The sequence below is a fragment of the Aphis gossypii genome, chromosome 3 (genome assembly GCF_020184175.1).
Source record: "Aphis gossypii isolate Hap1 chromosome 3, ASM2018417v2, whole genome shotgun sequence".
NCBI classification, from domain to species: domain Eukaryota; kingdom Metazoa; phylum Arthropoda; class Insecta; order Hemiptera; family Aphididae; genus Aphis; species Aphis gossypii.
The window spans coordinates 44,034,668-44,060,598 of record NC_065532.1 but is presented as its reverse complement, the minus strand read 5'-3'; the positions used below and the strand labels follow the sequence as shown (position 1 = coordinate 44,060,598).

At 30.5% G+C, this 25,931-nt stretch overlaps 2 protein-coding genes across 2 annotated transcripts in view; one reads left to right on the top strand and one right to left on the bottom strand.

The window, feature by feature from the left end:
* LOC114123910 (N6-adenosine-methyltransferase subunit METTL3) overlaps window positions 1-971 on the top strand; it is a 4,097-nt gene extending 3,126 nt beyond the window's left edge. Inside the window, exons 9-12 of the mRNA XM_027987048.2 lie at window positions 72-216; window positions 292-439; window positions 520-698; window positions 758-971. Of these exons, the coding sequence (XP_027842849.1) occupies window positions 72-216; window positions 292-439; window positions 520-698; window positions 758-875 (590 nt within the window). The 3' untranslated portion in view covers window positions 876-971. The remainder of the gene's footprint in view (window positions 1-71; window positions 217-291; window positions 440-519; window positions 699-757) is intronic.
* On the bottom strand, window positions 942-25,931 carry LOC114123911 (agrin). The gene is made up of 9 exons (XM_027987049.2): window positions 25,440-25,931; window positions 7,273-7,404; window positions 6,908-7,055; window positions 6,022-6,183; window positions 4,680-4,994; window positions 3,928-4,089; window positions 3,122-3,244; window positions 2,453-2,629; window positions 942-2,013 (listed from the first exon to the last, which is right to left on the bottom strand). The coding sequence occupies exons 1-9, from the start codon at window positions 25,507-25,509 to the stop codon at window positions 1,782-1,784; spliced, it is 1,521 nt and encodes a 506-aa protein (XP_027842850.2). The 5' UTR covers window positions 25,510-25,931; the 3' UTR covers window positions 942-1,781.

Below are 25,931 nucleotides of genomic sequence, written 5' to 3'. Positions count from 1 at the left end.
AAATATTCAGGGCATATTTGTCTAATTTATTATTTAATATTTTTAATCTTCATACATGCTGTGTAATCTAGGAAAATTTGCTGTTATTATGGCTGATCCTCCGTGGGATATTCATATGGAACTTCCTTATGGCACTTTATCTGACGATGAAATGCGGCGATTAGGTATTCCACAATTGCAGGATGAAGGACTTATATTTTTATGGGTCACTGGACGGTAAATTTAGAGCATAATAATTGCATCTGACTGTATTCAATTGTTGTAATTGTAATAGCATCTATTTTTTTAAAGAGCTATGGAGCTTGGTAGAGAATGTCTTAAATTATGGGGTTACGAACGAGTAGATGAAATAATTTGGGTAAAAACCAACCAATTACAAAGGATTATAAGGACTGGTCGAACAGGTCACTGGTTGAATCACGGCAAAGAGCATTGTTTGGTGAGTTATTTAATATTTATAAACAATAATGTTTGTCCTCTAGTGATAATAATAAAGTGAGACACATGTATATTTTTAAGGTGGGTAAGAAAGGCAACCCTTCTAATTTGAACTGTGGTTTGGATTGTGACGTAATAGTTGCGGAAGTACGAGACACTAGTCACAAGCCAGATGAAATATATGGTATTATAGAACGACTGTCACCTTTTACTAGAAAAATTGAGTTATTTGGACGATCTCATAATATTCAACCCAACTGGTAAGTATATACTTTGCTATCACTTGTATTATTTGATTGAAATGAAATATTTTATGCAGGATAACACTTGGAAATCAAGTAGAAGGTATCAGGCTAACTGATCAAGATCTCATAACAAAATTTAGAAAAGCATACCCATCTGGAAATTGTTTGACAACATTGAAGAGGAATACATGACTTAGATTATGTTGTTATTGTTGCTATTTTATATATGTATTGTAATAATTTGTAATAAAACAAAAATCAGTTTTTAGCTGTTTTATTTTACTATGATTTATTTGTTTGTTAATTAAACAGTAGGTATGACATTAAATTATGACTAATACAAGTTTCAAAAATCAATTGACCAATACATTTAATTAAAATTTCATTACATAAATATGTTTAATTTTTATACAATATATATTGGCACTTGCTAAGTTTAATATTCTTAGGGCAGGCAAGACACATTATATTATCAATTTGACAGGTCAATGCTTAAGTAGATTTTTTTTTTTGACAGCACAATATATTATTATTAATTAATAAATAATCTTAAAATTAAAATTCAATATCCTAGAATCTATGTATTAGGTAATATGTTTGAATTTGATTGATTTTCATGCCATGTCGCTCAATTTTATAATAATATTATCTACAATAATGTAGTACATTAAATCTATATAGGTATAAGAAAAAAAACACGTTTGGTGTTACAAGAACTTCATAAGGAGAGAAAAATGCGTTACAATGATTTACAGAATGACTTGTGGCATCGACATCAATTCTTAATTTTTAAACAAATTTGAGGTGGTTAACGTTTAAAATATTATACGATTTCTTTTTATGTTTGCATCATAAAATATATTGATGAATCTCAGATGTCATTAAACGCATCCAGTGTCCAAAAAATTCGTATTGAATTAAAATACGAACATAGTAGGTATAATATAATCTGTATAAATTATATAAAAAAAAAAAAAAGTCGCGACATAATATTATAATCGTTACGAATAATAATAATAATAATAATAATAATTTATGCATGCGTCATCGTGAATAATACTATAATACTAAAATAAATAATAATATTATTGTGTAGGATCAGTACAAATAGTTTTTGGGCTCTTCGGTGGGCTGCCCGCAAACGCCGTGATACTGTTTGCTGACCAACGACCGGGACCGGCAGTTCTCCATTTCCAAGAAACAGTCGTTGCTGTAAGTCTTCAGATCGGTGCCGCAAATCGGGTCGTACAGGGTCGGACACACTCGCTGGCATCCTTTGAACTGGAATCCGGTCAGACACCTCTTCATGGGTACCACATATACGTGTTTCCTGCGGAAATATAAATACCGTCAGGACTATGGGTAACGACAGGACTCGTATAATACGGCGCTGCAGAGATTTATATTTATACACGCGTGACGACGAGGTCCGAAAAATTCCAAGGCGCTCAGCTAAGTATATATTTAATTCTATTTGCCTATCTCCAAATATTTGGATTAAGTTCCGTCAACTCTTTGCTCCGTTCCTCCCGGCCGTAAATACAAATAGCGCGGTACCTACCCCTAGACCGGCGTTTTTCAAACTGTGGGTCGCGAGAAGTTTTTTCTAACTATACAGATTGTAAGAAATTTATGGTTTTTTTTTTAAAAAAAAATTGTATGGACTATAGAACTACATAAGTATAGGGGGTCGCGATAGATTTTTTGAAGACGATTTGGGTCGCAGTACTAAAAAGATTGAGAACCACTAGACCAATGTGTACACTCACCCGCAGTTTTCGCGTTTCATTTCGCACTCGTTTCTGTACAGCTTGTTGTCAGATCCGCACACAAACTCTTTGGTCTTCTCGCATTGTTGGTGGCACAAGGCGGTCGTGGGACAGTGATGGGGCGGAACGGCCACGACTTTTTGTCCGCATGTGTTCATCTTCAAATCGCACTCCGATCTGTGGACAGCGTGTTGTCATATCATTACCAAATCGTTATAAATGACATAATATTGTATTCATAAACAATTGGTTTATTAATAATTAATTGCACAATAACATTGAATATTCCGCAACGAGTGTCAGCTACAATTGATATTATTAAAGCTAAGTTTTTATTTTATTTTTGAGTTATAGTTTTTAAAATTATATTTTAAAATTTTTTTGTTTCCTCGCCCTGTCTTGCACGTATACGAGCTGAATTTCGTAGACATATAAATTTATAAAATCCACTCGACGCTTATAACGATCAATTATATTTACTTAATTTCTCGTCGTTTGTCTGTATGTTTGGCGTACCAACATTGTACGTGCTTTGTAGGTATAGTGCCATTGATTATTTAATATATTACATTATATTATTATTATATATATATATATATAAACATCAATGGTAGTATACTGGTAACTGTTATCTACCCATAAAGACACCAATTAACCGTGAATACTGACCTGTAAACGTTGCCGTCGGATGCGCACACCGGTTCTTCGCGTTCGTTTTCACAGCTCTGCGGGCATTTCTCAGTGGACAGCAGCGACGAGCACTTGCCCAAGTGTGCCATTTGGATTCCTCTCCTGAAACGACAGAGCGCGACGAATTTTAGTGACATGTCGTTTACAGAAAGTGTCATACGTGTATATTGTTTTCCTAAACGGTTTGTTCTGCAATCCTAGTTGGAGCCTTGTAAAATTTGTAGGTATTGTATTATATAATATTATGATAAATAGAGAACGCTCTTTAAACGGTCAACGCATATACGTTCTAAATTATAAGCAAATTATCTGACGTTGCGGTTGTTTGTAGCAACTGAAATTATTTGGGTAAAACATTTTGAATCTACATCTCAATTATAAATCGATCGATATAATAATTTTTTAAAAAACTTCTATAGTGTTTTTTTTTTTTAAGTTTTAAATCCCGAACTCTTAAAATAATATAAACACGAGTGCCACTCCGGACAGGTTCGTTCGCATTGTATCGCGTTTAACACGAACTTATAATATTATTTTCAAGGAATTCGACTGTATTATAGTTAGGACTTTTGTTTAAATGTATAGACACAGTGTATAAAAGCCGCATGAATGACCGCGTCATGTATATAATATATATAAGTACTGATTTTTCTTCGTTGGGAGCTATAACTTTCATTTTTCACTCTTTAATTCTTATTCATTACAGTCACGCCTCCACTTAATCTACTTTTAATATAATATTTAAGTATTCTTTATACAGTGCGTATTGTATTATAGGTACATACAAACAAGTTGCTTGATCCAATTGGCATTGGTTTTTGTAAGTCTGAGCGTCGTTTCCACAAATCGGGTCCGCTTCATCTGAACACTGGCCTTTGTTGCACTTGTTGATTCTGGCCCTACATTTTTCTAAATCAACTTTGGTCACCTTCTTCTTGGTCTGTTGTCTGTAAAACAAAATTATAAGTTATGAGAAGTGTCGAGTAAAAATATCTCAAAATTTTAACCTAACCCAACCAAACTCCGCTTTTTTGTTTTTATGGAATTCTTATGGTACACTCAATGCAATATTGTAACTCGAAAAATACATAAGTTGAATTAATTTTTACCTCCCTTGAAATTTGAGTTATCGAGACTCGACTGTATTATAATATATTATACAAATAACAGTTTAAACAATTTGAATTTTTTACAATTATTTAATAACTTAACATTTGTAGATATCTATAGGTAATAAAATATTATAAATATCATTATAATAAATCAGTAATTTTTAAAAGCGGATTTGATCGGGAAACTGTACGTTTTGATCGATTCTGGCGACAAATATCGGACTTTTTATTTCTATAATAATCATTATAATTTGAATTTGTAAATATTTGCAAAAATACGTTTTGGGTTTCCACCTCTTTAGGTCTAAAGGGTCTCATGTAGAAACTTACAGTCGACTACCTGTAAATTAGGTTTAATATTTTAGAGGTTTAGTCAGGTCGGGTTGGATAATAATAATAAATTATTCGTTTTATTCTGCTCTCACCCGCAGTTGAGCATTTTCATCTCGCACTCGCTACGGTATACGTTGCCATCCGAGCCGCACGTCAGCCTGTCCTTCTCCTTGTCACAATTCACTGGACACGCGTTTGCTGAACCGACCCGATTACGTTCTTGGCTTAAGCAGAATGCCATTGGCACTTCAAACACGTGCTTTCCACAGTTTTTGGACTTCATCCGGCATGCGTTGCTGTATATGTTGCCGTCCGACCCACAAGTAGGCTTTGACACCCGCCAACACGATTCCCGGCAGTGTCTGGTCGTCTGACAGTGTTTCTTGGATGTTCTCACTACCCCTTGGCTGCAATAAAAGTAATGATAATACTTTTATGTTAATTAAAATATCAATAGTACGAGTATTATTGGTCATGGTTTTTGGAGAAATTAAATGTTTAATAGGTGTATAATGTGTATAATGATATGAGATTATAAAATAATAAAAGTATATGTATTACTCGCCGTTACAACACAAGTAACTTCATTCTGTAGCGATTTATTTTGTTTTATTTTTTTTTTTAACAAGTCTCAAGTGTTGTTTTTTTAGCAGGCTAGTAAAATTTTAAACTATTCTTTTAGTAGATTATAAATTGGACAATGTTGCTTTGTGCGGGATAAATTTTTGAGTTAATAATATCACAGTGATTTTTTAAATATAATATACTCACTCACTCCCTTATATCCTTTAATAATTTTTTGTTAAAATGTTGACTTATGGAATTTTTAAGTATATCCATAGTGAAGAATACTTATATTTCTAATATTTTATACTATTTTAAAAGAAATCTAAGTCGACATAAATTTCTTTCTTTTTTTTTACTAATATTTTACCAATTTTTGATTGAGTTTAGCTTATTACAAATACACTAAAGATAACAATCTTTAATAATTTTATTTTAAATATGAAATACTTATATAAAATTTAATATTTAGTCTAATAATTATTAAGTATACAAGAACAGTTTTTACTAAATTTAATATTTTAGTTAGGTACTATAATTTTCAAATCAATAGTCCACATATTTTTTAACTTTAATTATGCGAGCTGATGCTATGATGAATAATGTATAATGTTAAAATTTTTACTATTACCAATCCTTAATGCCTACTTTAACTTAAAAGTTCAGTTCAGATACTAATCGTGTAATTTTCAATTTAAATTCATCAATATTTAAAAAAAATCAGAATTTCAATAAATGCATTAGGTAGGTAATAAAGGGCGTGATCGGTGAATCACTCTGTTTTAGTATATAAATGTGTATAAATATAAATCGTACTATATGCTGTCAGATATTTATGTTATTATATAAACAATGTATTGAGACTCTTACCCGCAAGTGAACAGTTTCATTTGACAAGTGTTCCTGTAAACATTTCCGTCGGATCCGCAAATTGGTCCATCCATCGGCGCCTGGTCACAGTTCACCGGACAGTTTTCTCGGTGGGCCGATATGTTGTTACATGGTCCCAAGTGCGACATCGACGTACCAACCCTGCGTAATACGGACGTAGATGTGAAACAAAATGTAAGCGGTTGAAATTTATAATATTATAAAATAAATGATACCTAAGTCGAGAGTGTTAGATAGGAAATACGTATTTATTGATATATATTATACATATTTTCGATTATCTTGATCGAACATATATCGAATATTACAAATTATAGTATATTGTATTAAATATATTATGTTTAAGTAACATGTTCATTATAATAATCGTGCAAAGATATTGTGGTTTAGAGATATTTTAATGGGATTGAATAATACTTTTTAGAAATACTTATTCTCGTGTAGGTTTGTAAATGTAGGCATTTACGAAAAAAATGATTATTGTCCGAAAGGATGTAAACATCTCTGAAGTTAATTGTCCTGGTTATACCTACACAGGCATATTGTACATAGAAAGTCGTAAGTATACACTCAAGTCTCCTTTCCAATAAAATAATATTATTATTAACGATTATGTATTCTGTTTGCTTTTCAAACCAGCCGACTGTCCCGTTTGTGCATGTTCATGTACATAATATTATGTGCATACTAATACTAAGTCAGTTAAGTTGTGAGTGCCTATTTATTTATTTATTTTTATCGTTTTAAATATTTTAATTCTTTTTCATCCCCTACACGTGTTCGTATACACCACTACTCTGGAATGTTACACACGAATCGCAGGATGCTGCAGGTTATTATATTTATAAATACGGCGTATACTGACCTACATATTTCCACTTGCATCATACATCTGTTCAGGTACGTTCGGCCGTCGGTACCACACACCGGGTCCTGTTCTTTGCCGCAACGGTGTTCGCAATTCGATCCGTACGCCCGCAGACACTGCGTTGAGCTCTCTGCCGTGACTATGCCTGCAGTGCACACGCAGTAAAGGAGAAAAAAAAGAGGACGATCGGTATGATTATGATATTATCAATATTGATTGGATACGTAATAATAATAATAATAATAATAATAATAATAACGACAATGGTATATTATCGTCGAGCGTATAATAACAGAAATTATAATTATTTTAAAATGTAGCAATAACAGTAGATAACAATAATATATTATTGTCATTTTCACCTTTGCCGCAAGTTTTCTTTTTCATTTCGCACTCGTTCGGATAGATTATGCCGTCCGAACCGCATACCGGCTCTTCAGAACTTCCCTGCGGACATATCCTGGGGCACGCGGAATCCCTGGCTCCGGATGCGCCTGTAACAGTAATCGACTTTATTAATGGCGTACAATAATAATCTACTGATTTCTATACACTACGCTAGATTAGGTATTCTGAACAAAACGAATACGAAACAATTAAAGTTCATCCGTTATTATGTTTTTAGTACCTACTAACATATTTTGTCTATGGATAAATAAAAATTGCAAAATATTTAGTTAATAATGTAGTGTACCGAAGACACACGAGTTATTTAGGTACATATCTGCGAAAACAAGGTTAATTCGGTAACACGAGTTTCCTAACCTATCTATATTATAATATAGAAGTATGTGTAATAATATGATCTTAACAATTAATTACGATTCTAATAAAATTATATAATGGGACGTAAAATTTACACTTGACATACTTCTCCAGTTCTCTATACATGTCACGATATAATGTAAGTATTTGAAAACGTTAATACTTATTAATGGTAAATTCTTTCGCGTGTCACATCACTTCCGCTCTGCAACGTAGACGATTGAAAAAAGTGTTATGACCAGTACGAGTGTTATAATTGTTATGATATAATATATTAAACGTGTATGTGATGTGTGATATTCGTTCACTTCATCGACGATAAATCGTTAAACGGTTTGTGTCAATATTAAATCGTACTTAAACTGTCTTAACGCAATTATTTTTATTGCAGCAGGATGCAGTCTAGAAAGTTCGTTTAAAACGTTTTATGCGTTCTAACTTCGTATGGTGTTATTGGCGCAGCATAGCATTTTTAAGCGTTTCTCGACCTCTATAATACGCGAGTATTTATTAGGTATGTACCAACTACCAATGTAATCTTATTAATTTAAGTTCTATTATTTTCCACTATGTATTATATACCTACTTAATATATTTTATTACCACAATAAAAATACATCTTAATAGAGTAAAACGTGTATTTATGTGATGCGAAATATTCTCATTTATGTATTTTTTTTTTTATAAACTCTTCATTTGTATTGTCTTGAAAATTGTTAAAATACAATTGACATTCTAATTTAACACTAATTAATAATTGTGGTAATAATGGTTTGAAATTCTTGTAAAAACGTCAGCTAATACCTAACATAAATTATCGTATCAAGGAATTTATGTATGCTCGTTTCCGGAAAAATTTAATCAAATTTTTCGTAAACGTCGTTCGAACGTGTGAGAGTAGGTAAGTTACTACCTAGTATTGTAATAATTTAATATTCTGCGCATCGTATCGATATGGATTCGCGTATCTAATATACGTTGTCGTGTTTTAGGTTAATATAATAAATAAATTATAATATGGATTAGATGTTTGTCCGTCGGTTCGTGTCACGCTTCCTGCGCTCCATGATTAACAGTCTCGTTATTCATTACGCGCCGCATTTGACGTTCGCATATTATACAGAGTGATTTATCAAGTATGATTACCTCCTTTTTTTCAATGATGGAATTATTAAAAATCCGATTTTTGAAATTGTATAAGTTTATACGTATAAGTATATAGTATATTATATAGTATATAAGTAAAACGGAAAGAGCATAATAAACATTAAAACCAATATAGGTATACAGTATACACATATTTAAAATTTTTGTAAAATCACTTTTAAGGAGTTTTATGTTTAGTATAAACATTTTAATTACTTGGAAACTACTCAATTGAACGAGTAACATTAAATATTCGTTATATAATTATAATTTACAGTATACAATAAGGGGATTCTAATTTGAAAACTCACACACACACAAGACGCTCCTTAAGAAGAAGTATAAAATATCTCGAGAATTTAAAAATTTGGTCTCTATAAGTAAGTACCTACTATTTAAATATTCCAAAAATCAGAATTTGAATAAATTCATCATCATATTAAGAAATTGGGTTGAGAATCATTGGTGATTCACTCTGTATAACCATTAACCATGTACAAACGCTCAGTCACGTCAATTAATACCCTGCTCTACTGCACCGTCGCGCTTATAAATATATGAATGTAATATTATTGTTATACATAAACGACCACGATTTCCGATCGATCACGATCGTTGATCTCGGTTGTTGTTTTTTTCAACGTCTTTTATGTATAATATATTATGTATAGTCACTGGTCCTGTGGTTATATATTTCTAGTCCCTCGTGTGTAAAAAATGAGTAGAAATCTATTATAGATCCAAGTAATCATTTGTCTTACTTAGAACCGGATTAAGATTTTTTCTTCTCATATAATATATTATTATTATTTGTTTACTAATAATAAATGATTGTGTTATCGTCTAAATACTTTATTTACCTCGTCCCTAAAATGGCATTCTAAAAATATTAATTTAAAGTATTTTTTAAATAACAATAAATAATCCCAAGTTTAAACTTCTAAATTACAACTAATAAAAAATAAAAAACGATATTTATTTTCCTGCCGTTCTTTGTGGCACATAAAGCGCTTTAACCTTTAAACGTAGAATGATTGATAATAGTATAATATGATACATATCTATTCAGGAGTTAACTTATATTTTAATTTCACGTATTCTAAAAACATGTTTTCTAGAAATGACGATGTCGTATACTTATAAGAAATATATTATGACTTGATAAATTTTTATTAAAAATTCAAATTTTAGCCAGAAGAATTATTATGGGTTAAATATCATACTCACAATTTTTTGGTCATTCCATCATTTATAAACTTGATAATATTTTATAGTAATTGTACGTATTATTATGTTCTTTTATGTTTTCTAACAGTACTTTTCTAATAAAAATTTGATTTTATACTTAACGCCTGTATGTGTGATTAATTGCAAACAAGAAATTTAAACTATACATGCTGTATGTATCTACCTGGTTACCTATTACGTTTATACGTTAAACGCATGTTACGGTATGTTGTATGTGCAAATATAGAATCTACCTATATAATATATATAATAATATAATATGATATAATGCAGTGTGTTTCATTGTTTTTATTAAACTTGTACTACAATTTTAGTATTACATGCTACTTATTATAGTAGCGGTCTTCATTGTTCGGTACCTATGTTTAAAAAAAAAAAACAATAATGTATACCTGATAATAGTATTTACCTAATAATAGTTAATACATATATGTTATGAGAGTAAGTATGAAATTCATACAGAAAGTTCCAAAAATTACACATATTTAAACATTTAAAAGTGCATATATTTTCACGGAACTCGTGTAGATTGTACCACATGTATAAAGCCATTTTTCTAAATAACTACCGTTAAAATTAACGTATTTCTATATAGGTACCAAATGCTGTTACCAATGTTGAAGAATTCATATTTCGTTTAATTTTAGTCATTTTCAACAGTTAATCTAATTGTACAACAAATTATAATTTAATTAGGTTTAGGTACAAAATGTATCGTAATAATTAACAATAAACTCTATAACCTCAATATTATAACACTGTATAGGTATTGAAGAATTCGAACGAAACCGATCCATGACCTATACGCATCATTGTTTTCTTTTCGGTCCGATGCTATGAATCTGCATTTCTCTACTTGTGCTTTTTTTTCGACGCACTTAAAAAATAAACGTGAAAACTAAATTTAAAAAAAGAAAATTGATTTCCAAATAAAAAATATAAATTTCAACATGGAGAAATCGTGTACCTATACAGGGATTTTTACGCATAATATATTATGTGTTTTTTCTTTTTATAACCAATGATGGTTTGCTATGAAGTATATATTATAATGGAACGAAAGACACGCGTTGAAAATCCGAAAAAAATCACTTAAAGTAAAATCGTCAACTAATAATGTTTTTAATCCTCGACTGTTTCGCTGAGCTGTGGTATTTACGCGTTTTCATCGCGCGACGACGTGCACTCGGATTATATTATATTACATAAGGATTTCGTTTTGATCTGACGATGTTTCGCGTGAATATCGCGCATAAGCTCTGCGTCGGCTCTTAAGTCAGATTACACGTACATGTTATATTGATGTACACACACCTACTCGGTATGTAAAACGAGTTTCAATCTGGAAACACTCGATACGGGGCGCGTATTGCATTCGCGTATATACACTATACCCGTACAAAGCTATAATATATCGGCCAACATATTATATATGTCTTACAAACGAGTACGTATAGCATTTATAATATTTTACATTTTTATACCCGCAATATAATACGAAATAGTTATTACCTACTGCAATGCGTGCGCTAATGACAGATATTTTGTTCGAGTATCGGTCGTCGATTTTATTTTAACATTAATTCCGGATACAAATAAAATAAATGTATGCAGTGGGACTCTGGGCTTGCAAAATGTTTTTGCTGCTAGTAAAAGCCCAATATGAGTTTGCAATCTAGAGGACGTGGTTTTTTTTTCTATCGCGAAAGAGAATATTTAAAATCTGTACATCGCACTATAATATTGAAACTTTTCCCTGTGGGAAAACTGTTATGAATGTTAGACACAATATTATACGGGTAACAGAACTCTAATACCGGCTATACCTATCTACTATGCTTATTGCAATATTGCATTGACCACTTACAAGTTATACAGTACAGTATTTTACTTACTGTACTTAATCTTTGCGCGCTACCGTTAAATTTCTATACCTAATACCGTACGTTACCGCCCGAAAATACTCATCGGGAAAATTGGCTTTAGCCGGCGTGATCACTTGATATTAGAACCGTGACGATTATCCGAATGAGATATGCGGAAATTAGGGGGGGGGGCGCAGAATCCATCACTGCTCTTAGAGACCTCATCCCTCGAATGCCACACGCGCCGCACGGGAACAGAACAAATTACTATAGCCGACCGGAGCTACCGCTGCTGCAGGTTCACCCACGTCATCATTATTATTATAATGTATACTTACGTATTATTTACTGTGGCGGCGGCGCGCGCACGTTACTTTCTATTATTGCCGTCTGGCCGGCCAGGTCTGCTGGAGGGTCACTAGCCTCGTTCTTTGTTATAACCGCGATCAACAATAGAAATAGAAATGTGACCGTCGCATGACGGCTACAGATGTCGTGGATGACCTACTGACCAGGACGTAAAAAATACATAAACATACATATTATACACAGCGCGGACACACACACTTCAGACACGCACACCGCGAATTTATTAAATTAGTCTTACCGTTTACCAGTTTTTTTACGTATCCACGCACATCGTTAATAATAATAATAATATCGTGTATTTAAATTGTGCGCTTATAATATGATATAATATTATACTAGGTACTACTGTGGTATATCGTGCGGAGTCACAAGTATAGTGTAGGAACTGCGTGTATTTCAATCCCGGAAATCCGTTCCGTAAAAATAAAATTCGATGTATAATCGTGCGTGTCCCGGTATGGTTTATATGGTACATAGTTCGAAAAGCACTAACGTATATGGTAACTATAACTGCAATAACTGCAAGAGTAAAACTGGTTATATAGTGTATTAGTGTGTATATGAGTAGGTATAATGCGTGTATTATATACATATTAGAATAAAACACATATGTTAAAAAAAAAAATACGTATTTCCGTTTCATGTATAATGTAGAAATGCAATACTCCATATAATATTACGAAGTAATGTCGAGCTTATAACCTTGAGGTGTAATGTATTATAAAATCTTAGAAGTTGGTTCAAATGATGTTCACAATAAGGTTTATGAACGCTTATTACAAAAAACCAATATAATGACTAATGGGTATTGTATGGTTGATCAAAAGTCAAGTTTCAATTAATGTTTTGTTCAAGAATATTTTAAGGTATGTGTTATTTTTAATTTGTATTTTTGCAGACACGTTTATATAGACGTGTATGATTTAAAATGACGTAAGTATTCATTTACAAATATATATTTTCTGCTCTGTGGCTGGTTCGTCCGAGAATTAATATAGAGGAAATTATGCCAACTCATTAAAAAAAAAAAAGTTATAAAACAATTATTATTTTTTAAACTGATTGTTCTAAATTCTAGGTAGCTATATATTTTTTTATGATTTTGAAAGTAAATAGAAAAAACTGTACCTATTTATTGTGTGTAGATACATTGATATTACTTATTAGTTATTGGGCTACGTCATGTATAATATAACAACTACTAAGTTCTCGAAACTACTTTTACCGAAGTCTCAAAGTTTAATAAAACATTTAACACGATTTTAACGAGGAGATAGTTGTTATACTGATCATGTAGTATACTATTCCATGACAAATTGTATGATTTATCGGCATTGTGGTTAATGATTATAATATTTTTAACCACTATAACCATCATCGACAACACCGGCAATATCGGTTTAACATATTTTACGGTTAAGTTTTAACTGTTTAACTATCGAGGACAGCTAATAACAGTCAAAGATACACACATATACCAAGTACCAAGTTTGTATACTGTTTGAAATTTATAATTTATCGTATCCTACACGCAAGTATATTTAATAAGGTAGGTAATAATATTTAATATTATTATATTGTTTTAGGATGCGTGTTATATGGGTACCGGTGTTCTACTATTATAACGGTATATAATATACGTCTAGTTGCATATAATATGCTACCAAGTACCAAATATCAGTTGTATGCACGTGATATAAAAGTAGTTAAACAAAACGGCACTTTATGTATAACGTGCATATTATTGTAAAATTATAATACTTATATATTATAAAATATATAATACGCAGCTAAAGGGTTAGATGTAAGATATCGTTTCATTGTGAGTACGAGTATAATAATTGTACCAGCCGAAGACATGTTTCGGAAACCAGTCGTTGGATCCTACATTTCCGGATTGCGATATTTGTTCACCGTTATAACATAGATAGGTATATGTACTTACAAAATAAAAGTCGATTTTATTAATTAATCAGCAATATAGTGAAGTCGTACTCTCATACCAAACGACTGTGTTCTCTACACGACTGTAATGGTTTATACTTATTAGTTATTGTTTCATGTTTATATATATTATATATATATACATATATATAATATACTTGCTATTCATTAATCATTACTCGTTATACGCGTGTACTTTAGGTATGCTTTCCGTATACCGTATATCAAGGATCACTAAAGGGCCGGTTGTTAGTGGATGAACTTTATATGAAGGCCAAATACAGAAAATTATTTTCGATGATAAATACTAAGAGTCTTTCATTTTGCATTTACTTTTTAGTTTTTTTGGATGAACATAATGATTATTCATTAAATTTTGATGAGCTTCAAAAATGTCTTAAATAAGTGTCTGTTGAAAATTCTTAATTAGTGAGTGATCCTGTTGTCGAATATGACACATCAATGTAGACTGTAGTTAAATATATATTTGTACATAGTACGTACAACGCATTATGTTATAGAATGAATAGGTACAATATGTATTACGTATGATACATACAACATGAGTATAAGAATATGAGTAGATTTTAAATATACTTATATTTGTTTTTTAACTATTAATTTGCTTCGGGACTAGGGAAAATTGTTTCTTTTCATCGAAATTAAAACATAATAAATGTATACCAATTACTAATTAATAAATTATTATTATTTATTTTTACAATAAACTTATCAAAATTAACTTAGATTAACATAGTCTGCTCATTGTATAATATTGTTACGCGTTCGTGTTTTTTGTGCTTAAGTATTACATCTATATATTCTATATATTACGTATGTATAATAGACGTTTGTTGTTTTATGAAAAATTCTATGTTTAGACGTTTTTCTGAATAGTTTCGTTTCTCAAAGTTGACGGTCGATCGTCGACCGTGAATTATAATAAGTATAACGTATGCGTAATAACAACTTTCATCGAATCCACTTATTTAAGAATTATGCAAGTAAGTAAATATATACGTTAATACTATACGCTATATTATCTATTGTCTGATTTTTATTTTATTTTCCACGACAATACAGAATTAGTGTATAATATATTATATTATATAACGGGTAAATGTCTTATATGCGTATAGCCATTATTTGTACCAGTTTAGTAAGTAAACTTATTTTCTTATGGTTATTTTTTAAATTTCTTAGTTTATTATAGATAGTTAAATATTTTATTACTTAGTATTAACGATCGCGATGATGATGTGATACATTTATACATTTTTATAAAAGTATAATTTATATATAATGTAAAAAATCTATAATATTCTTATACGTATAATATTTACTATACTAATATACATAGGAACTAAACGTTAATGGGAAATATTTTGACGTAAGCAATTTTGTCAAACCATTAGCCTGCTTAAAAAATATGTTCATTTCTCGTTTCTGCAAAACAGTGTAATTTAGTACAGTGGATAACTAACGGTTCTATTTCCCAATTTTTTAATAGGGTACTTTTAGATTATATTTTATTTTTTATTCTTTTTCAATAAGTAATAAGTACTTATGATTGGTACATATAACATATTAACAGATACACATCGAATAGGTATTGTAAAAAATAAAAATATATTATATTATTCTTCTTTGCTATTTATGAATGATTATGGTACATTAAAATTTATTAAGACAAAATATCATGTGAACATTTTTAATTATTTACCATACAATATTCAATATAATATAATACGGTATACTATGTCACATATTTGGATTTTTTTTATCAAAAATATTTTTTTGTCTTTTATCACATACGATACTAAACTGGTTCAGTAATCAAATCTATTTTTTTTTTTATAGCAGGAGTTATTGTTCTTTATGATGAGTAACTTCATAATCGCAATGCACATAATAATATAAGTACCTAATGTGTAAAATAATAATATTTTTCCAAGAAGCTTAAGATGAAAAAAAAATGAAAGATGCAATATTATAAAATTTATGAAACACCGACATAGCAAACTATTGTGTGTCTGATACAAAACTACTGCTACTACTGCTATTAATAATATAAAAATAATGATAATGGTCTCTAATGACTACTGTAATTCAAAGAACAAGTTAAACTGTCGTTCTAGACTCTTCAGTGTTCGCGTTATATTATATATAATATATTAGGTATGTATTTTTTTTATGTGATATTAGATCCTTTTGTCTGGCAGAATCATCATTGTCTTTGATCTCTACCATTAAATATACCTATATCTATTACTATTCATATATAACATCATTATACCTGTATGATTTTACGTTACGTATTAATGGAAATGGCCATTAGACATTTCATACTTAATAAAATGTACTAGATGATAAAGATGCCCTCACTAATGAAATGATATCTTACTCTGTGGTACCTAAAGGTATAATAATTATTATTTTAAACCTACGCGTACAGTATTAAGATACAGTTTGATTTTTAAAATTGATAATTAATTGAAATGTGTATTACAAGCACAACCATAATATGTTAATAGCTAATAATTTTCTTGTTTGATTTGGAGAAAAAATACTAGAAGGCGAAATTAGTGTATCAATATTTTCTATTAAAAATATTCCTAGGTAATTGGTTTATAGTATGCACTTTAAGATATTTATAATACTATAAAATTGATAACCAATCAATGGACATTGCACAATTAATAGAATAGATACCTACGCATAATTGTGCTTCAGTCTATTTCAGAAATAGATGTAAACGAGAATATCAAGTAAATTATATTCCGCTTTTAAACTCCATAATCGATGATGTAATTTCAAAAGATGATTATAAACGGCTTCTTAAACAAGTTAATTTTACATCAGCGCATCTACTTAAAATATTGATATAAAATCAAAAATCCAATTAAGAAGGCGAACTGTCTAGTTCGTCAGCATTATCAACAGAGAATAGCGAAACGCATTAAATTTATAATATTCTAAACCTCACGGCATCGAATTTAAATGATATTGACAAAAAGAGTAATAATCTACCTAAACTAACAGTAATTCCAGCCAGATTCCTGATCGAACTGTGGAGTATCTAATTTATGGGTGAGCGTCGTGGTTTGTGGTTTTATTTAATTATTTTTTAAATCATTTTTATTTCTATCCATAAAACGATTCATTTTACGGTTATATTATTTTACGTATTATCTATAACTATATTGGTATACACACGTATAATGTTATAAATGTTGTTTGCTCGCTAAAATAATAATTATTGTTACCTATAGATGTATGAAGTAGGGATATATTTACTCAAGTATACACAGCACGTAAATTAGACATCATGGCATGTTTTTGACCCAAAATCTGATTGAAAGTGTGCGTACAGCGTTGCGATTTTTTTTTATTATATTACTTATTATCGGTGCTTTAACGATGGATGACGATTAAACGGTTATTAGTTTAGCTGGTTGCTGGTGTACAGCATAATATCATAATTCATAATGTATGGTCACATAATATACGGTTAAGACGTGTACGTGTGTGTACCTTAGATACAATATATTGGATTATAACATCTTCAACGAATCGTTTTATAGATTGAAAATACAATAAATAATAAAGAAGAGACCGTGGACGGCGAGCGCGTGTATTGTGTGAGAATGAACTATATAAACGAAATACGAAACTGTGAAAATAGCAGGTCGAATTTTTTTTCTCTAATTTTTCGATTTCACAGTTTGTCGATGTGTTGATAAATAATAATGTACTTATAATAGTTGTAGAATTACTACACGCGTTACTGTTTAATATTGTTGAATATAAGTATACAGCTAAGATGGATATAATCTACATTCTACATATATCGCATATAGATTGTATGTTTTTATATGTATATGAATACGTAAGGATTATAAGAAGTCAGCAAACAGTTAATGTTCTCAGGACACTTCTTGACACTCAAATTATGTTTAGTTTAATAGTTTAAAAATAGGTTGTCGCAAAATGTTTGGAATTGTTTAAATACAGACGTCGTTCTGTATATCGAATAATTATACATGTTAGTTACATATTAAAGTAATTTTTTATAAAAATACAAAATAACCAAATTAAAACTAGGTACCATTAGTCAAGTATTAATAAGATAGATATCCTTATATTTTTTATGATATGACTTAAGAAAGTGAACCGACGTCAGTTTCAATTGAGATACTCAAAAACTAACAATAAGTAGGTATAAAATGTCTTACACTACACATGAATCTTAATTAAAAAGAAATTGAGCTGGAGTACAATTCATTACACCTCAATCTCTTATTATTGTATTTGACCATATGCAAAATAATTGTCTCGTCATCGGAAACTACTATAATAACGGTCAACTACTGCGCCTTAAATTATTTTACCCCAGTCGTGACTCAACCACTTCAACCGGAAAATATTTCCTATGCACTCGGCACTCGCCAGTGCGCACGGTGTTGAGTAAAAAACCGTATTCGCTAAACCTTCCTTATATATAGTATGTAGTAGCTAAATCCGTTAAAGGACAGTTATATGTAATACACGAGAAGTGAGGGCAGTGTACTTAATCGATTTTTTCAAATTAAGGTGAACAGATTTCATAGAAGAGCTAACTGCACGCGTAACCTAGCTTATTACGAGGCTCACGACGATATAATCGATCGATTACGCATAGTAGGTATTAATATATTTCCTAAAATATGCAAAATTAAAAATTCGAAAAGCAGTAACCGTAGCTCGTAGGTGTCGAGTGAGTCATTGTAATGTATTTGTTAAATCTGAATTCAATGATTAACCGTTGCATTCAAAATACGATTCTGAACGAATATTATAATTAAAGTATATTTTATGATAAATTTAAATTGCTACTATAGTAATTTATTTTACTTTTAGTAATACACTAATACGGTACGTTAGTTAATTTTTGTCTAAGACATAACATTTATTATATTATTAATATTTAATCATCATTAATCGTTATAGTATATAAACCTTATATTATACGAGTAGATATATTATTGTTATTAATTTTTGAGTCAATACTGATTTTGTGTATAGGTAAGTTGTATAAATAATAAGTATATATGACTTTTCCTAACCAGACATAAGAACATAAGACATAAATGTAAAAAAAACAAAAAATCATTATAAAATGAATACAATATTCATCGCTCTGTTCAGAATTTATGATAGTATGTATACATTGCTAGAGCGTATTATATTAAAATATAATGTTATGCTTACAATTTCAGCAGTGTTGCGTGTGATTTGGACTAAAATTTGGTTGGTATCGGATATGATTACAGCATATTCGGATTATCTGTATAATGGTGGCATATTATAAGACGTATCTGGAAGTTTGCAACTGTGTTCATAGTAATTGTAAATAATTTATGCGATGCGTCCGGAGGCCTCGGTGTTAAGGAAATTTTACTCCAAAAAAACGAACAGAAAATACACATAAATACTACGGTCAGCGACACCGTTATATTACTTATTAGGTACGTTTTTAGACTTAAGTGTAGCTGACGTCTGTTGCGGACCACACGCGAGTAAGTATCCAATAAACGCGATGACGTGTATTATAATATACGCCTTTGCTTTGCGCCAGACGTTTACGACGGGACAGCGGTATCGGTATATTATAATAACATAACGGTACCGCAACCCGGGTATACGGCGTCCGTTTGAGGTTCAATATAATATCGCGCAAATAAGTATAATAACGATTACGTGTTTACGCGTTTTCGCCGCGCAGCTATTAAATTCTATATTGTAATATACGATGGTATTCGATCGCGAAACGATTTTAACGGAGGAGCTAGTAGTAAAACAATTACCGAGTGGTGGCGGTCTCTGCAGTGGAGGCGACGGAGACGACTACCTGTATATTATTGTTGCGGTGGTGAGTGGCGACACGACTCGGCAAAAAGTTCACTGAACCGATCGAGTTCCGATGATGTATCGTAGCGTATATTATTATAATGATATCGTTGCAGCAGAGAAAAGTACGCATGACAATATTGTATAATAGTAATAACAATAATATTATAATAATAATAATAAAAAAAAAAGATATCGCACACGTTATGCAAGGTCGCCTGTTTTGCTGCAACGGCCAATCACGTCGACCACGGGAATACCTAAAAGAATTACAGATAAACAAGACAAATCCAAGAAACTGTTTAGTCTGCGGTGGCGAGCGCACCTACAACCTACAGTCGGTGGTCGACCGTCGTTATCGTCCGAGGAATATACACTTATGAGGTACTTATAGATATATGTATGTTTAATATTATAATATATATATATTATATTATGTGTATCATAATGACAAGGCCGAGAACCAGTTTATGTACTGGCCCATCGGCGATCGACGTGTGCTTGTACGCATAAAATAATATATAATCGGTGTGGCGTGTGGTAGAAAATTGGATATGGCATCGGTAACGGATGTGTGAAAAAAAAAATCGAAATCGGTTCTTCGAGATCTGCTCCGGACGCGCTTGCGAGCGCCTGCACTTGATCGTCTGACCACACTAATAATAATGCAATGCGGTTTCGTCGTTTCGGCGACCGTGCGCGTTTCGTGGTCCGAATTCTCGCGATTCCATCGTCGATAATGGTTGTCGTCGTATTTTTAAAATTTTTTTTCCGTTTTTTTTTTCTTTCTGTTGTACCTATATAGTGTATAGAGAGCACACTATAATTATTAATATTACGTGTCTTACACGTAGGTACACATTTATAATATGTCTCGTATAATGCATAGCGTTCCCGCATAATATACGATTTCGATTACGTTCGCGATCAGATTGAACGACGCGCGTCGTGCCCCGCGGTGCACTGAAATACTGAATTACCTACATGCCTCTGTCGATGTTCAATAATATATTATATGGGTACGACTCTATAGTAGTCTAGTATACTGCAACTGTCACGTCTGTCATCCAGGGGCGCCCATAGACCAGTTCAACCTAGTTAACCTATGGGGGGGGGGGGTCGGGTTGAAAACTTAAGGTTTAAACTCGGTATTTGCATATTATAATTTTAGATTGCTTATTATAAAATATGTATTTATTAAGTAGGTATGTATTAAAAGGATAGACCGTATGTGTTGTTTCGTCTTAGGAACGTATAATTTAGTACATTTTACATTCAGAATAATCTATTTTACTCTATCATTTTAATATTAGAATAATTTGACCTTTTATAAAATTTAAAGGTAAGAATATAATTTAAAGCCGACTACGTAGGATTTTTGATAATTTAATTTTGAAGTAAATTTTGAGTAACAATTTACCAAAATTTAATTTTTTTTTTAATTTTTGCAATTTCAATATGCTTGTAACCTAATGTATATAAAAAAACCTTAGAACGGCTAAAAATATTCTCAACATTTGATAGTAGTTTAAATTACTTTAATATTAAAATGACAAGACAATTTTTACGAGGTACCTATATACTAAAATAGATTATATACTTATTATAAGTAAATGTAGAATATATTATTATTATAAACCAGAAACCAGGAATTGTTCATTGAAAAATAACTGAGAGATCAAGTACAAAAAATTAGAACATTTGTTTAAAAAAAATATGAGGAAACGTCTGCCTCTTCGCACTTTTTGAATTTACCCCCGCTGTTACTTAAATATCATTTATTCACGATATTTATTTCTATTTAAACAACAGGTATCTAAATTTAAAAATTTCTCTTGTATTCATTATTTTTCAATAATATTTCAGAATATCATTATTGCCATCATTATAAAATAAATCGAATTACATTAAAATTATAAATTACATAATTTATTCAAATTGCAATAAAATCCTTTTATTAAACTGAAGAAAGAAAATTGGATTATTATTTTTATTCTTATGAAATTAATTAATTATTTTTTTGTGTCTCCTGAATAATTTACAGTTTTTTTGTAGTTACATGCTATTGCATTAATGACAATATCGATCAGTATCAAAGAAATTAATTACAGACCAGTAGAAAAATATCATTTATCATCGTTATATTTAGCCATTAAGCTGGTTTTTTGTAAAAAATATCATTGTTACTATTTTTGAATGGTGTGATTTTTTTCACATGAATTTTAAGTTTTTTTCTATATAAATCGACAATGAGTGTTATTTGTAAAAGTATACTCATTTATGTATTCAACAAAAAGCTAAATTTTATTTATTTTAGGATCACTATAGTATTCAGTTATTATCTACTTATTTTAGTTGTATCCATAGATCATTAATCACCTCGGTCCGCGAATTATTTGGAAATTTAGGACCGTATCAATTCCGTCATCGGACGACACGTAATTATGTTTCATATAAATATTATAAATTATAATGTATTGTACTTCAGTTAATAATTTAGATTCTTACACCACATTTTCAAACGGTCGTGTAACTATGTATTATAACATTTATAACCAGTTTCCTATTAGCCGTATTATGTGCCTTGCATTCCATTTGGTGTCTCATGAAGCTTTTCCTCTTCCTCCTTGGTTCTTCCCTCGCCAACACCATGCATCTCCACCACTAGTGCACCATATCCATTTCTCTTCGTCGCTCGCCAATGGTTTATATAACATGAACTTGTTACGCATACACGTGCAGGCGTATTTATAATACTACTACGCTGATAGCCGCCGCGTGTAACATTGACATCGACCTTTCGCCCATTATACCTAGGTACCTATGTAATGTATAGTACATCCGTAGACGATACATAAACGTGCGTCTCCTGTGATGCTTTGTCATTTCAATGGGCGCCGCCTACATGATAATAATAATAATATGTATCTTGTCGGATCTCGTTTGTTAGAGTTATACGGGAAATAAAAATAAGATTACATCTAGAAAAACTCATTCATTTTAAACATAAAGTAGGTACTATTATAGAGGTTTTATACATTTTATATATGTAGGTACGTTTTGTGTAGAAACAGCATAAATGTATACTTGTGACAAATCGGACTAGGGACAGCGCAAAATCATTGAGTATAAAATATTTTTATCATTATATGTTACTGACGTGTCGTGTATGTCTAGACGATATTACATTTTGTATCAGTAGTTAGTTTTATATAATATTATTACTTATTTTTTTTTTACATCATCGCAACTCGACAATTACAGTGCCATGTGTGTGTAGGTGTTTTTTTTTTTTTTTAAGACCTCAGAGGAGTTGTATTATATTAACGATATACAGAGTGTTGAAGATTAAATTTAAAAACTCACAATAACGAATAATGTGATGAAACTGTCGATTGTTAAATGTGGGTGATCAAAAATATAATACTACTATACTATGTATTACTTACATCTAAATAAAAACCAAATAACGTAGCTTGAGATACTCAAAGAAAACAGTTATTCAACGGATCAGATAGTTAATATTCTGTATACCTACATAAAATTTACTCTGTAGGTAGGATAGATGTTATTGTATCGGAGGAAGTCGCACTTCAATTAGTTGAAGGTACTTAAATATTTAGTTACATTTTAAAGTTTAATTTTCTTGTTACATAAGTTAAATATCTAATTCCATTTTTAGGGAAAAATGTTATACTTGAAATTAAATAAACATGTAACTGTCTGTAATGTATATGTATATACATACAAATTTACATACCTACGTTCCGGTTCAACCAGTATTTTAACCGTTAAGTCTTGTTTGGCAAATGTCAAATATGTAACTATTATAATTACTAACTCAGAAAAATTGTACTTTAAAATGACAATTATCGTAGAAAAAAACACAGTTTTTGTTAAACATTGTTATAATTTTTCAAATGTTTTACTCGTATACTCTAAATTCAATTTTTTCTATATTATCATTACTTAGGTCTATATTAAATAAATAAATAAATATTATATTATACCAAGGCCTCCCTAGAATGAACAAAGAATAAGTGTATGAAGCATAAATCATAATTGTGATAGACAGTGATGAAGTTTTTAACATACAATTTTTTTTTAATTTTAAAACTGTAATGTGATAGATCACATAGAATGTGATATTATTAGATTGGAAAATCTGGTTGAACTGGAAAAACGTGTAATTTTTTTTCTTAAAAAAAAAATGAATTATTCGTATCGACATAACTCCTTTAAGATACATAATTGTATTAATTGTTTGATTAATTAGTTATTGTTGGAAATCTTGTATGCAATTTAAAAATAAGATAAAAGTTTTCAATGTCATTTTTAAACGAAGTTAATGACCTTTTGATTAAATATACGAAACACGATATCTCCAATAAATTTATTTACATCACATATTAATTTAACTTTAAGCTTTTAAAACTTAGAACGTACAATAATTAAGAAAGTATTTATTAGGTATCTACTATCTATACAGTGTTTACAGAAAATAAGTTTCATTTACTACTTATTAAAATAATAGGTAATAATCACAAAGTGTTGCAAAAATAATTAATAATAAATATTTTTGTTCAATTACCTTAAACTTATCATTATAAATTATTATTTATGATGTATACTTAAAATATGGTTTGAACAATGCAAAATTTATTAGTTACACTAGATTTTTGTGAATTTAATAAATTTTCTTATTATTTGTTCCAATAAGGATAATTATATTTACTTATACATTATTTAACAGTAGCTAATAGTAATAATAATAGGTATATGACAAATAATGATATCTTATGACCAAAATTATTAATGATTTTATAAAATTTAATTTTAACTGAAAGGTTAAATTATGAAATTATGAAATGTTTAATGTGTTTACATTTTTATCATCGATATTGATGAATGGGTACTTAAAAATTTCAAAAAGTATACAAATCATAAGTCATAGGTTATTATTTTGTTTTGCATACATTTGCAGTTCACGTATTAGGAACACATAAAACGTTGATATACAGTATAATATGTAGTATGTAATATGCAATGTACTTAATTTTTAACATACAATTCGATGGATATTCTGGGTAGAAAAATTTGTCAAAACATTTTGTTATCTAATATTGTAAAATAATCACTGTGGGATCGCTGCACTTAATATATATAAATTCATACTTATATACCTATATACATAACGAACTTATTTTTTTTAACCCTTAAAATATTAGATTGAAATATATGTATGGTTTAAAACGACGATATAGCAATTACGACAAAGATAATAAAAATATTATTATGCTCACCGTGGTATATTAGACATTGGCACAGGCACCAACAAATGGCAAGGTACTCGGCAAATCCGAGACTCTTCATCGTATGGCAAGGTAAAGATTATACTCTTTCGTCGATTACGGAATACGGTTTGTGCTCGCGTAAGTATATACAAGTATACTGTTTCAACAATTGCACATTACACTGTACCGACGTGTGTGTATAGTTTTAAATGTTATAATAATATTATTTATTAATTATATGTCGGTTTTAAGGTTATATAGCAGCGATGCAAAACAAAAACGTCGACACGGGCAATATCGATGCGCGATACAACGTCGAGTACGTTTATTAAAGTGTCTCGGGAGAAGCGAATTACTATACTATATACGATCGCGTGCCGGTCGTCCGTCGCAGAGTGTGAGCGCGAGACTGCGCGTGTGTTATATCGTACGGACTGATAGGTACGACTGATACGATGCACCTGGAGCAGGGCCACAACCTACTGACTCCGTTCTAGAAAA